General features: G+C 40.8%; 1 protein-coding gene across 2 annotated transcripts in view; it reads right to left on the reverse strand.

Moving 5' to 3' along the window:
* Positions 1-1,033: 1,033 nt before the first annotated feature.
* The window catches only part of B3GNT2 (UDP-GlcNAc:betaGal beta-1,3-N-acetylglucosaminyltransferase 2), a 33,733-nt gene continuing 21,380 nt past the window's right edge, over positions 1,034-13,386 (reverse strand). For both annotated transcript variants that reach the window (XM_061622291.1, XM_061622293.1), the window contains exon 2: positions 1,034-3,625. In XM_061622291.1, coding sequence (XP_061478275.1) covers positions 2,423-3,616 — 1,194 coding nt within the window. In that variant the 5' untranslated portion in view covers positions 3,617-3,625 and the 3' untranslated portion in view covers positions 1,034-2,422. The remainder of the gene's footprint in view (positions 3,626-13,386) is intronic.

Genomic DNA, 13,386 nt, shown 5'->3' on the forward strand with positions numbered 1-13,386 from the left:
AAAAATTGTTTAAGACAGACCAATTTTGTATAAAGTGCACTGTGTAATTTTACTTTTGCAGTTCTCATTCTGTATTCTAGACTGATTTCAGTGTTAAGGAATTTACTAGTTGTGAAACTTGAAGCAATTCACAAGAAGCAGTATGTGCCCTGATGTTTGGAAAGCATTCTGAATGCTTATAACAGCTAATATGGCAGCAGGTATCTAGCATAGTTATGCTGACTTCAACCATCAGTAGATCTCTAATTCTAATTGTCTTTCGTATGGACAAAATGGTCTTGATCCAGCCTTCCTGAAGGCAGGAAGGTATCTATTATGTCCCTCTTAGAGCAAATCCACACACTTAGCCAATATTTAAACACATTTTAAAAATTAAGAAATTAATTTTAGTTACTCAAAACCAGCAACCCCCAATAAGAACATCTTCTTAAGCCATGAAGCATAGAAGTCTTTCCTATTCTCATCTATTGATGCACCTACTTCAAGCTTCTGTTAATAAGGGGTAGGAAGCTTCCTGAGATGTTTACTTATCTGTGGTATCATATAAAACTAAGAGCTCCTCAAAATGCTCAGCATCATCATTCCTCATGGGCTGCAATCATCAAAGCCATTTACAAGAGGCTCTGGATATCTCATGCTCAGAATTTTTTTAACAAAACTGTGCATTATCTCACAACCTCTCCCACTGAAATGACACGTCATAATGCCATTAAGCCTCACCTACACCATGGAAATGGCAATGTTCTTGGGCCGCCATGTTGTACCCAACAGTAATAGGCATTTCCGGTACAATACTCTGGTCACAGCCTGTCCCTACAAGTAGTCCAATAGTAGCAATTGCAGACATCTGCTATGGACAAGAACATGTTCCAGTTTTATGGGCTTTGTTGCTCATGCAACAAGTCACAAACCAAACCATTACAGTACTCTAGTAAATTAAAAGTTTCACATACTCCTGATATACTGATTGCTATAACACGAATTATTTAGAATTATGTAAGTATCTGACAAATTGGGATGTACACACTTCATCTTTTTCAAATTCAAAAACAATTAACTTTATTTAACATTTTATATTTCAGCACATTAAAATAGTGTACTCTATTTAAATATCACTGACAACACTATACAAATGTTTCTTAAATATACTTAAGAAAATGTTTTGGTCTTCAATCTGAACAATAAATACAGGCACTTCTACATATATAAAGAAAGCAGTCACTGTTTTGAGTAATTGTCTGACATAACACAGATGAAGATATGGCAGATAGGAGTTAGAATGTTTTAGGATCCATGCCTCCAAGATACCCTTTACAATGTTAGGGGTCACTTAAGTAGTTTCAGATCTCAGTAATTGCCACATTTTCATGACGTTCTAACCCTAGCCTGAAGAGAAGGCCCAGCCGATCTAAGCCAATTAACAGTTCATAGATGAATTAATCATATCAGTCAAGTTGCCTGATTTTTTAACAATATAAAAGATAACTCAACAAATGTTAAGCCTACTGATAAGTAAAAGGAGAAGGTATAGGTCTGATGGCAATTTAAAAAGTGTAAAATGCTTGACCTTCACCTAAGTCTGATACAAAACAATACTTAACCTCCCAAATTACACTTCAAGTATTAAGTTATATAGCAAGTGTCAGAAACCTTTGGCCTCCAGATGTTGCTGTCCTACACCATCTGGAGGACCAAAGGTTCCCTACCTCTGCTATACAGCTTCTCAACCATAGACTGCACAGATGTCTCCATCACATTTAACTGAATACTATTCAGTGGTGGGATATAATGAGGAAGAAAAGGAAAGCTACAAAAACCAATCATTTGGTGATACGGGCATTATTCATCATAGGTTGCATCTGACTAAGCCAAACTCAGAGATGACCCACTTAAATTAGTTGTGACTAAAGTCCACTGATTTCAATAGGTCTACTCCAAGTATGACTCAGTTGGATACTTCCATATTTATTTATTTTGAAGTTAGTTTCCAGAATTTGAGATCCAACGAAGTCTCCAAGGTATCTCATCTCAGGAAACAAATCAAACAGTGTATAGATTCCACCACCAGAATCAAATAATTACTAGCATTAAAAAACAGGAAAGCCCTTCCGATATCACAGAGCTAACCAATCATTTAATTAATTATTAGTTTAATCACAACTTCCAAAGGGTATGCTTTTTCCATTTTTATTGGATGAAAGTAATGAACACACATGACAGTAGAAAGAAGGATTACGTCTACATGCCATATCCTCATGATGTGCAGAATTGTTACTGATGTAGTTTCTCTTTTAGAAGTTCTGGACAAACTGTTTATAGCTAGTTGTGTTTTGCAAAACAAACCACTGAATGAACACAGTGTACTAACCATTTAGCCAAGAAATTATACCCAAATTTGGAGAGCTCTTCAACATATATGTACTCAACAACTTAAATGTGGATCCTGCAAGTTCGTCCAAATCTTAATAATTTCTTGAGGTTTCCTGCTGTGGACTAACATTAGATTTGTGTAGGAACAAATATCATCCCTATGTTTCTCGTCGATGCCAAATGTCCTGAAGCCTTTATGTTTTTCTGGAGCGAGCCCAAGTTTCTGAAGGCACATTCCAGTATACACATCATCAATAGGATAGAGAAGTACTTGGTCAGATGCATTGTTTAATCTTAATGCCAAATCACCAGAATAGAGAAACCCACCACCTCCTGCATATGGAGGATAAGAGCCTTCAAAAATACTTTCTGGGATAAAGTACTTCAGATTCTTATCACGATGAGGTCCAGCATCTTTGATCACATCACCTATGAACAAGTCTTTGGCTTTATCCTTGGTTAAACTCTTCAAGTAATCCAGGATCTGATGGGTATTCACAAAAACATCATCATCTCCCTTGAAAATAAACTGGGCACCTGGGCAGGTATTGCTGACCCATTTCAGAAACAGTACCTCTTTCAGAGTCAAATTAAAGAAAGTGTCTCTGTAGTCCCATAGAAGAATGTCTTGGTGGGTTTCACTCTCAAATTTCAACATATCTGAGAGATCAGGATAGTTATCCTCTGGAGGGGTCTGGCCTAATAGGAAGACCCTCACAATAGTTACATCTCCCGATTTAATTTCTTTTCCCCAAGACTGCCGGATTGCTTGTCTTCTGTCAAAATGGGGAATAAGCGATTTGATAGCCAGAAGCAGAAAAGGTTTATGTTTGCACTTGTGCGGTTGGTCCACTAATAACGAATAATTTCTACACCTCAAGTAATGCAAGAAGTCTTTAAATCTTTCTGGCAAGTCTTCAAAGCCATTAATATGTGAAGCGACAAATGGGTCAGGATCACAAACATTTGAAAGGTTACCAATATAGGATAAGCTTTCTTCCACAGTCACATTGGTAAGCAATGTAAAAATAGGATTGGATAAGCGTTCCAACTTCTGCTGCTGTTTATTCCAATATGCCTTGTGAGGAACATACTTTCTCCAGAATCTTGCATTTGGTATTATAACTTGTCTTTTTGAATTCTTCACTTGGCCACTGCTCTTTGACACTTCCACAATCACATATATGAAGAAGTTGACCATCATTAGAATCCCCAGCAACTTTAATCTTCTGCGTCCAACACTCATGTCTCATATCTAGAAAACAAGAAGAGCAATTAGCATCAGAAAAATATGCAGTGGTATTAGCAAGATATTGTTCCAGATGAATTAAAACTATTGCACGGCAATGTATCTGAAAGAATTCAAAAGCCATTAAATCAAGCTCTCATCTTGAACAGGGAATACACTACAGTACAAGCTTGCCTGCAGCAGCCATTATGCATCAAAGTTTTCAAAGAGCCCAATGGAAGATCTGTAACAGGAAAAGCATTAAGTTCTCTCAGACTCATCACTGCAGGAAACATACCCTTCTGCCTGGATAGGAGAACAAGCTATCCATGAAATAGTTTTAATAGTTTTTAACATAATGGAAGCTATCATTTTTATCCGATTGATAAAGCATACCATATTATCAAAAACACTGGAATTGTATACGGTGCATACAACCAACTTAAAGAAAATGACTACATATAAACAAGTGACATAGAATTTGAGAAAGACACAAGTCTTGTTCAATTATATTTCCATAGCAGCATCTGTAGTTTTCATTACAAGTTTTTACTTTAATAGCACTGGCCACACACTGCATTATCCAATATACAATAAAGTTATTATTTGGTAAATGCATGAGTTGACTACACTAAAAAGCCTTTAGCAGACGCCATTCAAAACAGATTAACAGTATGAAAACATCATGACTGAACTACACAAGTCAACAGCTATCAGAATCCCCTCCAGAAGAGCACACACACACATCCATCCCTTTCGGATCACACAACTTCAATAAAACACTGGCCAATAAGATGCTTAGAAAAGAAAAGTTTTAGCCTGTCACGAAAAAGATTGGCAAGAGGGTACCAGGTGAGCAAGCTTCTTTGGGGAGAACATTCCGCAGGTGGGGGAGGGGCACTGCTGAAAAGGCCTTCTTTCTCTCTCGTTGCCACTGTCTGAATCTCAACAGGAGTGCACTCTGAGGATGATATAATGCTTTACATTTTTCAATATGATGAAATAAAAGATCTTGCTATAGTCATTCTAATTTGAAGTCATACGATCATATTGCAATATGAGGAAGAATTGAATATGCAATTCAAGAACGAATTAATGAAAATATTTAATAGCTAGGATGTTAATGAAGGCAACTGTGAAAACCGCTCACAGCGAGAGTGTAAGCGATTAGAACACTTGCCTGTCTTTACCTTTACTTCTCATGTAGTGGGACTAGCTCATTGGAAATGGGAGAAGAAAACTGAACCAAAGGCAACGTGGAAGGGAGCATCTGAACAAGGAGTGGCTTCTGTGACCCTTCATTTACATGTTTGGAGGATTCAACAGCACAGCTTATGATTGTTCTTAGAAAGAACTAATGCAGTGTACTCAACCTAGAGTCCCCTCAGATGTTTTGGACTACAACTCCCATCAGTACCAGCACCTAAGGTCAGGGAAGGCTGAAATAAAACTTGATGTATACAGTTCAGTTAAACATGCTAATTATGTGACAGACCTTTCAATGTACCAGCACAATTTTAAAATTGTTCCTCTCCAGCTACAAAAGCAGCAACTGCTGAAGGGGCCAAAGACCATCTACCTGTGTGAGTTTCTGCAAGACCTGCTCCCTGCATTTCTGGCTGATTTCCACCTGGCCTGGAAGGGTGGGGCCCTGTCTCTCTCCAGCTACAAAAGCAGCAACTGCTGAAGGGGCCAGAGACCATCTACCTGTATGAGTTTCTGCAAGACCTGCTCCCTGCATTTCTGGCTGATTTCCACCTGGCCTGGAAGGGCGGGGCCCTGTCTCTCTCCAGCTACAAAAGCAGCAACTGCTGAAGGGGGCAAAGACCATCTCCCTGTGTGAGTTTCTGCAAGACCTGCTCCCTGCATTTCTGGCTAATTTCCACCTGGCCTGGAAGGGTGGGGCCCTGTCTCTCTCCAGCTACAAAAGCAGCAACTGCTGAAGGGGCCAGAGACCATCTACCTGTGTGAGTTTCTGCAAGACCTGCTCCCTGCATTTCTGGCTAATTTCCACCTGGCCTGGAAGGGTGGGGCCCTGTCTCTCTCCAGCTACAAAAACAGCAACTGCTGAAGGGGCCAGAGACCATCTACCTGTGTGAGTGTCTGCAAGACCTGCTCCCTGCATTTCTGGCTGATTTCCACCTGGCCTGGAAGGGCGGGGCCCTGTCTCTCTCCAGCTACAAAAGCAGCAACTGCTGAAGGGGCCAGAGACCATCTACCTGTGTGAGTTTCTGCAAGACCTGCTCCCTGCATTTCTGGCTAATTTCCACCTGGCCTGGAGGGGCGGGGCCCTGTTCCTCTCCAGCTACAAAAGCAGCAACTGCTGAAGGGGGCAAAGACCATCTCCCTGTGTGAGTTTCTGCAAGACCTGCTCCCTGCATTTCTGGCTAATTTCCACCTGGCCTGGAAGGGTGGGGCCCTGTCTCTCTCCAGCTACAAAAGCAGCAACTGCTGAAGGGGGCAAAGACCATCTCCCTGTGTGAGTTTCTGCAAGACCTGCTCCCTGCATTTCTGGCTAATTTCCACCTGGCCTGGAAGGGCGGGGCCCTGTCTCTCTCCAGCTACAAAAACAACAACTGCTGAAGGGGCCAGAGACCATCTACCTGTGTGAGTTTCTGCAAGACCTGCTCCCTGCATTTCTGGCTAATTTCCACCTGGCCTGGAAGGGCGGGGCCCTGTCTCTCTCCAGCTACAAAAACAACAACTGCTGAAGGGGCCAGAGACCATCTACCTGTGTGAGTTTCTGCAAGACCTGCTCCCTGCATTTCTGGCTAATTTCCACCTGGCCTGGAAGGGCGGGGCCCTGTCTCTCTCCAGCTACAAAAACAACAACTGCTGAAGGGGCCAGAGACCATCTACCTGTGTGAGTTTCTGCAAGACCTGCTCCCTGCATTTCTGGCTAATTTCCACCTGGCCTGGAGGGGTGGGGCCCTGTTCCTCTCCAGCTACAAAAGCAGCAACTGCTGAAGGGGGCAAAGACCATCTCCCTGTGTGAGTTTCTGCAAGACCTGCTCCCTGCATTTCTGGCTAATTTCCACCTGGCCTGGAAGGGCGGGGCCCTGTCTCTCTCCAGCTACAAAAGCAGCAACTGCTGAAGGGGCCAGAGACCATCTACCTGTGTGAGTTTCTGCAAGACCTGCTCCCTGCATTTCTGGCTAATTTCCACCTGGCCTGGAGGGGTGGGGCCCTGTTCCTCTCCAGCTACAAAAGCAGCAACTGCTGAAGGGGCCAGAGACCGTGTGTGTGTGTGTATGTGCGCGTGAACCTGCTGCTCGGGTTGTCTATAGACTACTGGGGTTAGTTGTTTTTTAGTTGTTTTTGGGGTCAAGATTTAATTTTGGAGATTCATTTTTGCTGTTATTTGGACTACAGCATATTTTTGTTAGACACTGTTGTGAAGTATGTGGGGATTGCTTAATTGTATATTTACTGAGATGTTTTCATTAGTTTGTTGTTTATTATTATTGTTTGGCTACTTATATACTGTGTATATTTATATTTCTTTGTTGTATTATTTCTCTGTTGTACACCGCCCAGAGAGCTATGCTAGTCGGGCAATATAGAAATTTAACAAATAATAAATAAATAAATAAATAATAATAAAATAAATTATTGACTGTTAAACCACCTCCCTTTCACATAAAACCTTGCATTGAATTCTAACCCAGTAGACTAGGAATGTATATTTTCATATTTGCTTCTGCATGTTATTCAACAGCAGAGACACAAGAGTTTCTCAGCTGTGATAGTGTCCTTATAACTTGTTCAAGATTCTAGAACTAAAGCTAGTGTAGCATAGTGGACAGTGTCAGACTTGAATAAGGGAGACCCAGGTTCAAATTCCCACTCAGTCATGAAGCTCACTAGATGACCCTGGGCCTGCCACTCATTCTCAGCCTAACCTACCTCTGTTGCAAGGATAAAAAGGGATGGGGGAACATCTGTGTGTTCTAGATTGGCTCTTTGCAGGTTTAGCAAGTGCTAAATAATACTAAAATCTATACCGCTTGCATGTAGCTTAGTCAGAGCAACATCAGCAGGTCAGATTAAAAACAAGGGATACCTTTAGACACATTTGTAGCCCTTAACAATATAGAACAAGCAAATAATAAAAGAAAAAATACTTGTTTTCAAGTTGTAATACCAGTTCTACTGTACAGTACTGGTTAGGCGACAATTTTTACTTACAGGCCTAAGGAGATGTGCAAGAGTAGTATTTAGATTTTTTTAAAAAAGTATTCATAGCAAAGAGTGACATTCAATGTTAGTCATACTCAAAGTAGACCTGGGTCTACCAAGAACATGACATAGTTGGATATCCCTCAAAGAATTGATAGATTCTCCTTTGAATCATGCTGTTTGCCAGTTTCATTTTAAAACTCTTTGTAACCTGCTTTTCTGCTAAATAGAACATTCAAAACAACTCTAGATACAAAAATCATTCATAGATAGGACAGACAGATATACCCAAACAGCTGAAACAGTAGAACAAGCGCCCAAATCCTAGTCGTAATGCAGCAAACTGAAAGCTAACCAATCTCCAAAGCCCTCAAAACAGTATCTCACTGTAATATAAAACTTACATAAGGGTGTGTGTGTCCCATTGACTTACTTCTGAGTAGACATGTATAGGAATGCAATGTCAATGTAGACACAGAAATCAGGAGTAAAATGGCCTGATAGATCTCTGAGGGGAGGGAGATCCAAAGCCTGGATGGAATGGCTGAAAAGGCCTTGTCCCAGTAACCACCTACTATCCTCCACAATGAAGGGAAATGCAGAACAGTGCATCAACTGAAAATCTATGGCAGCAGGGCAAGCTGATATGGGGAAGGCAGTGCCTTTTCCTAATTAAAGGAAAAAAGCAATTTGTGGAATTAAATACAAACTAGTTATTTTATATCCGATTTTTAATTAAAGCATTCTGAAGATAAAAGCAGGTTCCAGGATTATTTAAAAGAGTAAAATATAATTGTAGGATGCTACTTTATGCAAATATACTTTTTTCTTGATATAATAACCATGGCCAACATTTAAAACTGAAATGCGTATGAGGAGAGATAGCTGGAATGTAAGCTTACCTTAAACTCTGTTTGATATTGAGATGGATCCTAAGGACCCAGAGCCTTTCCCACCTCCTCCTTTTCACTGAAGTCCCCTCTGGCCCCCTGAAAAACCAATCCAGAGGGCTCGTAAACCCTAAGGATCAGCATGGGGAACTACAGCTGGAGGGAGGAGTTGGCAAAAGTTGAGGAACCCCACATATACATAAACAAGCAGCTGTCTGGATCCAACCCGAACCACGGCATGCAGCAGTACTGTGCATATTGTTTTGTAGCCACCTTCATCTGGTATGTCTAGAAGTATCTTGACTGGTAGCTGGTGATCTATAAAGCTCTCATTCCTTCTCCTGCATGCTTCCTACACAAAAGAAAATCAGGGAAGGAGCCAGCAAGCAAAAGAAGTTAGGGTCCTCACCTTGTAAAGTCATCACAACTGTCAAACCATGGAAGAAATTTAGGAAACAAGATATCATTAAGAGCTCTTAGACAGATTATAAATGTATCTTGTACAAAATGCCTTCACACCAATTTCCCCCTTCCACAATTCCAGCCATTTCCTGAGGATTCCTCAGCATCTAAGAGAGATTTTTGGAGTTTAGGTGGTGGGAAATTCCCCTTGCACTCATGTTGTACTGTATACAACCCAGTCTTAAAGCAACCTTGAAAGCAAGATCACAGAAGTTACTAGTCCATACCTGCCTATGTCAATTGTTGTGGCTAAGTAGTAAAAATGTAACCAGCTTTTATAAAATTCATTTGGTCCCTGGTGGCAATTTTTATTCACCATGGATATTCAGGCAAGTGGCTATTTACAAGCCCATCGTAATTTTCAAGGTCCCTTGTAAATATGGGTGTCTAACTTCATTTTATGTTCACACTGAATTTTATTTTATAATTTAAAATATGTATACTGTCCAGTGTTGTTACTGGACAGCACAAAAACGTAATTTAAAAAATACAAATAAATAAGAACTGCACCTGAGTACAGAACCACTTCTAAAAACCCTAGTACACAAAAAAATGATGACCAGACTGCTTTACAGGACTGATTGAGGTGTCAACTGCAAATAAAACTATAGACTACCTGGTAAACAGATGAATTCAGTCAAGTCTCTATAGGAGACAAGTGCAAAAGTAGGTAGGCATCAGCCTTACTCCTGTGTTTTGTTGTACAATATGGAGAAGCAATCTTGAATACCTAAGCAAATTCTACTTGTACGGAAAAAGCAGTCTAGAGGCTTCAATTACACTTAAGAGCTGTATTTGCATGCAGTGTTAAACCATGGTTTGTTTTTAGCCCAACTATGGTTCGTTTGAATGTCAAAACTCATCCCAGGCAACTAGCCATGGTTTCATTGGGGGAGGAGGCAAACTACAATCTGAAACCATGAACTGTTGTTTGCTTACCAGTCTTGTCTGAACTACCATTTGTTAAGTGCAACCTCAGGATCCTGGCTTAATCTTGGTTTGTTTTGGTGCCCCACTCCAGCTGCTCACCAAGCTAGAGGTGTGAAGCAACAGGCTCTTTCTCCATCCAACTCCTCTATCACAAACACTCCCTTTCAAGGCAGCCCTTGAAGCACTGAGCTGCTTTGTGAGGAGAGGAAATTTTATTAGTGTCTATGCAGGACTGCCAAGTTGAAAGCACAACTTTTTATTTGACTACCCTGATCGTTTTACCCATTTAAGTCTTTGTTAAAAATTCAATGGGGATGTAGGCAGGAGTCCTGCAGAGAAAAAAATATTTTATTCCACTGGGGAAGTAGCCAAGGACTAGCAATTTCTGATCAAGATAACATTAGGTGTGTCTATTCTGAGAGGAAACAAAGGGAGCTCATTTAGGCAGGCAAGGCAAAATTAAGGGAAATTCCCCATTCTATTTGTGCAGCCAGCCGATGGTAAGAGGAGCAAGTGATATGGTGAGGGAATGTCAGTACAGAAATGAAGACATGTACTGGAGAAGTAGGCAGGGAAACACAAACCAGGATTAGGCAAAACAAGCAGCAATTTTTGCTTCTCACCTGTGAGACTGATCTTGGCTTCTTCAACAAGCCATTGTGCTGGCAGTACACTACAGACTGCCCAGCAAACTACATGAGTGGACAGAAGATAGATGAGGTTTTACCAGATAGATGAGGATTTCTCACTTCCAGTTGTTTTTAACAATGGGGGGGGGAAGACTCCCCACTCATTATATTGATAAAACAAAGAAAGCAGTGGTAGGAGTAGGACCAGGAATGGATTTCTGTGTGAAACTCAGTTAAGTTCTGGCACACAAAACAAATTCCTTGGCTCAGAATGTTTTAATTCTAAAGCCCTATAAAGGCATTATTAGCTCCCATGTTCATGGAACATGGGAATAAGGAGTGGGGAACAATCATGGTTCCATATCTTCGGAAGCATTTGCATGTATAACCCTATGTACACAGATCTCCTTTGTGCTCTATGTGTAGATGTATTGGGAAAGTAGTGTTGCCTTGGCCTCCTTTGGAAGGGAGGGACAGAAATTTAATAAATATAAAATGTCAGGGATGGGGCTCCTGTGCATGACCCCACTCTTTGCTGCCATGTTGATGTACATTGGATCAATGTATCCAAGGCATACAGTAGACCCACTGAAATATGTTATGACAAAAATCCATTTATTTCAATGGGTCTTATCTTTTACACCTGCCTTTGGTAGGTGGATCTCAAGGTTCTAGTAAAAAACAAATGCCTGAAATCTGCCCATCCCGGAACACATATAAGAAAGATTATAACATTCACAGAGGAGAGCCATAGTAGTCAGGGTAGCTGAAATCCCCCATTACATCTACTGGAAGTCCAACTCTGCCAAGAAATAAATTTTCAACAATTTTTGCCTTGCTGACAACCGTCTCTCAACAGATAGAGGGAACAAAGGGATCGGCTATTCTTGACCTAATTCTGACCAACAGAGAACAGCTTCAAAAAGTGAGTTGCAGTAACCTTGGGAAAGGTGACCATGTCACCTTGGAATCTGCAATAGCAAGGGATGTGAAAACTGAACATGGACACACCTTGGACTTAGGAAAGCTGATTCAAAGAGCTCAGAGAAAAAGTTGGGTAGGTAGCTATGGCTAGAAATTCTGAGTGGAAAAAAGAATCCAAGAGGGACAAGATATTCTGAAGAGTGTAATACTGAAGGCACAAATCTCAACCTATTGCAATGAGATGGAAATACTGGAGAAGCCTTTAAAAAGCCATTATGATTGCACAGGAAGCAATCTAATGAACAGAATCTTTAAAAGAACATGTACAGGAAATGGAAGGAGAGACATATAACCAAGGGTGTGTATGTAAGAATGATGTCAGGAAAGCCAAAACTGTAAGAATGATGTCAGGAGGAATGCGTCAAGACTTGCAAGGGATGTTAAGAATAAAAAAGGCTTCTTTGGCTGCATGCAGAGGAAGAACAAAGATAGTATAGGTCCACTAACTGGGAAATGTTAACAGGAGCCTGAGAGAAGGAAGAACTACTATTTGCCACCGTCTTCTCCAACAAGGGAAAAGTAGAACAAGTTGTATCAGGGGCTTTCATTAGAAGGAGTGGTAAGAGAACACCTTGCTACTCTGAATAGTTAAAGTCTCCAGGAACAGATCCTGTGGTGTTGAAGGAGCTTGCGAATGTTGTTTCAGGGTAGGGAGGAGTGGCAGTAGTGAATGGGTAGGGAGGGAAATCAGTAGCTAGCTAATTACAGCAGTGGATAGCCAGTCAGCTGGTTAACTGTGTTGATGTTTGGATAGCCCTGTGGGCAGCCGATGATAGGATGCACAATATGTTGCTCTTCCCCATCCAGTGGTTTGGAAGGGCTGGGCCTGGGTGACATTTCCTAATAGAATTATTATTATAATTTAAACTTTTATCCCATCCTTCCTTCCAAAGGAGCCCAGGGTGGCAAACAAAAATTAAATATTTTAAAACAATCAAATATCCTCACGACTAAATAATGTCAAGATGCTAGGAACAGTAAAAGCAAAGGCCTCTCCTTTGCGAAAGCATTTAAGCAGAGTCTGGACAGCCATCCAGCAGTATTGCTGTAGTTGCAACCCACACTGCAGATCCTTCACCGAGCAGAAGGTTAGACTAGAGCACTGTTCTTCAACCTTGGGTCCCCAGATGTTGTTGAACTACAACTCCCATCTTCCTTGGCCATTGGGTAAGCTGGCTGGGGTTGATGGGAACTGTAGTCCAACAACATCTGGAGACCCATGGTTGAAGAACAGCAGACTAGAGGTTTTCTGAGAAACCTTCCAACTCTATGAAAACAACCCATCGCTTATGTGCAAACACAGCCTCACCACTGGTGTTTTGAATATGAATTAACAGCCAATGAGACAAACATTTAATAATATTGTATATAGCATAGGGAAACTTACCTAGTACTTCCAGAAGGCAATATGAAAAATAATCAAATTAAGCAAAAAATAGATTCCATGCTAGTTCAACTCACTATCCAACTACTATATAAAAGTACAAACAGGATGGAATCAATGGGCTATAATATCAGTTAGGAAACCTGAATTTATTACAAACTCAGATTGAAGGGAGAGTATTTGGTATTGACTTTCCAGTAGTAAAACTGTAGTCTTGAGGTACACAGGAGAGTAGTTGCTGCATAAAACTGTAGTGTATTTCACCCAGTATGCCATGACATCAGAGTGCATTGTTAGCACATATTAGGAGTTGGATACACTGAAGTGATA

This window comes from Rhineura floridana, chromosome 4, assembly GCF_030035675.1.
Source record: "Rhineura floridana isolate rRhiFlo1 chromosome 4, rRhiFlo1.hap2, whole genome shotgun sequence".
Taxonomy (NCBI): Eukaryota; Metazoa; Chordata; class Lepidosauria; order Squamata; family Rhineuridae; genus Rhineura; species Rhineura floridana.